This window comes from Manacus vitellinus, unplaced genomic scaffold, assembly GCF_001715985.3.
Source record: "Manacus vitellinus isolate BGI_N305 unplaced genomic scaffold, ASM171598v3 scaffold_10_pilon, whole genome shotgun sequence".
NCBI classification, from domain to species: Eukaryota; Metazoa; Chordata; class Aves; order Passeriformes; family Pipridae; genus Manacus; species Manacus vitellinus.
In genome coordinates, this window is record NW_021938838.1 from 8453286 (window position 1) to 8455106 (window position 1821).

The following is a 1821-nucleotide window of genomic DNA, read 5'->3' on the forward strand; positions in this document are numbered from 1 at the left end:
GCCCTACAACAACCTGAAGCACAGATTCCCCTGGCTGTCAGAGGCTGGGCTGCGTCTGCTCAACTTTCTCTTCATGTATGATCCCAAGAAGAGGTATGAGCCAGGCAGGGCAGGGAACCTGCCTCACACTGTCCCCTGGGCTAGGGTGGGGGTATCTGTCACATCCCCTTGTCCCCACAGGGCCACGGCCAAGGACTGCCTGGAGAGCTCCTACTTCAAGGAGAAGCCCCTGCGTAAGTACCCCCCTCCTGGGGCAGGGCTGGGGGGCTCTGGGCCCTGCTGACCCCCTCTGTGCCCTGCAGCCTGTGAGCCGGAGCTGATGCCCACCTTCCCACATCACCGCAACAAGCGGGCAGCGGGCACGGGGCCAGAGAGCCAGGCCAAGCGGAGCAAGCCCTGAGCTGATCCATGGGGACACGCACAGTGTGTCCCAGCTGGGACATCCTCCCTTGGCCCAACAGCCCTGGCACTGTGGGCTCTGTCTGTTCCCAGCACACCTCCCAAATCCATTTCCCTGCACGGGACTAGCAGGTTCCAGTCTGGGGCTGGGGCAGCGCAGCACCGGAGAAAGGAGAGTGGAGAGACAGGGCCCAGAGCCCTCTGTGATTAGCAGGGTCAGTCCTGTCCCATGGGGGGCTCAGCCAGTGCTGCCTGTGGGGGGAACCCCGACTTTGCTGTCAATAAAAACATGTCAGCGGTAACAGGAGGAGTGAATGGCCTCGTGCCTTGGTGCCAGAGGCACTGGGAGAAACCACGGCCTTGCTATGCTTCCTGTGTGCCCCGCATCCCTCTCTGGGGACAAGGAGACCCTTGGCATGAGGACACCTCTGTGACGCCCTAGGCTGTGCCCCTCTTTAAGGGGATCCTGGCCCTGCTCCCCTGGGGGAGGCAGGAGCTGCTCCCAGGGGGCCCTGCTGTTGGCTGTCACCACAGGCCCTGTCCCTACCCTAGGACCAGGCATCCAGGTCACCCCTCCCCAGGACAGGAGACCCCCACACTGAGGCAGCTGCTTTACTGATGCATGGAGTCATTTACAGTGGGAGCACTGGGGCTGGAGCAGGGCCTCTCCTCCTAGAGCCCAGTACAGGCACTGCCATCTCAGGGGGGTTGATGAGTCCAGCATCCTTGTGCCAAGCCGTGGCTGTTCCTGTTCCCTTCCTGCTGCAGGGGCCAGGCAGTGGCCATGCCCCTCCTGTGCCCTTCCACCAGCAGTATTAGGAGTGGGGTCCAGAGCCGTCGGCCAGCAGCATGTCCAGCTCCGTGCGCTGCAGCCAGAGCCGCTGCTGGCGCTCCCCGCGCAGCTCCTGCCCGTGGTGCCGGCTGCGGCAGGCACGGCCTGTGGCACAGCCTCCTGTGTGCAGCTGCCGGCAGGTGCTGCAGCAGTACGAGGGCAGCGTGCCCCGGCGCAGGCACGAGTGCAGCTGGTAGCAAGGCAGCTCCGGGGCATCCTGGGGGCAATCCTGGGGTTCCCCCAGCACTTGGGGGCTTCTGCTGCCCCCTGCAAACTCCTGCTCCAGGAAGAGGTGAGAGGTGTCTGGCTCAGCACTGCCCAAAGGCTCCGGCTCATTGCAGTGTCCCCAGCCCCTCATGGGCACGTCCTGAGGGTCCCTCCACAGTGCTGGGGGGGCTGTGTCCTTGCCCCCCATGTCCTCGGGGATGTCCAGTGTGTCCCGGTACAGATCTATGCAGTCAGCAGCTGCCCCACACTGCATCCCCGGGTCCCGCAGCAGCTCCAGGCAGCTCTGCCCATCCCTGGCCCGGTGCCGTGCCTCCAGCAGCTCCTCGGCACAGGGCTGGCGTGGCTGCAGCTGCAGCGCCAGC

At 64.9% G+C, this 1821-nt stretch overlaps 2 protein-coding genes across 2 annotated transcripts in view; one reads left to right on the forward strand and one right to left on the reverse strand.

Annotated features, from left to right (window-relative positions):
• Window positions 1-699, forward strand: part of CDK10 (cyclin dependent kinase 10) — a 4256-nt gene extending 3557 nt beyond the window's left edge. Inside the window, exons 7-9 of the mRNA XM_029965535.1 lie at window positions 1-93; window positions 181-233; window positions 303-699. The exon at window positions 1-93 is cut by the window's left edge and continues 21 nt beyond it. Coding sequence (XP_029821395.1) covers window positions 1-93; window positions 181-233; window positions 303-400 — 244 coding nt within the window. The 3' untranslated portion in view covers window positions 401-699. The remainder of the gene's footprint in view (window positions 94-180; window positions 234-302) is intronic.
• A 297-nt stretch (window positions 700-996) lies between these two features.
• Window positions 997-1820, reverse strand: SPATA2L (spermatogenesis associated 2 like; the record flags this gene model as incomplete). Its single annotated transcript, XM_029965536.1, has 1 exon — window positions 997-1820. A coding segment is annotated over one exon (606 nt), but the record flags the coding sequence as incomplete, so codon positions are not given.
• Between the last annotated feature and the right edge of the window lies 1 nt (window position 1821).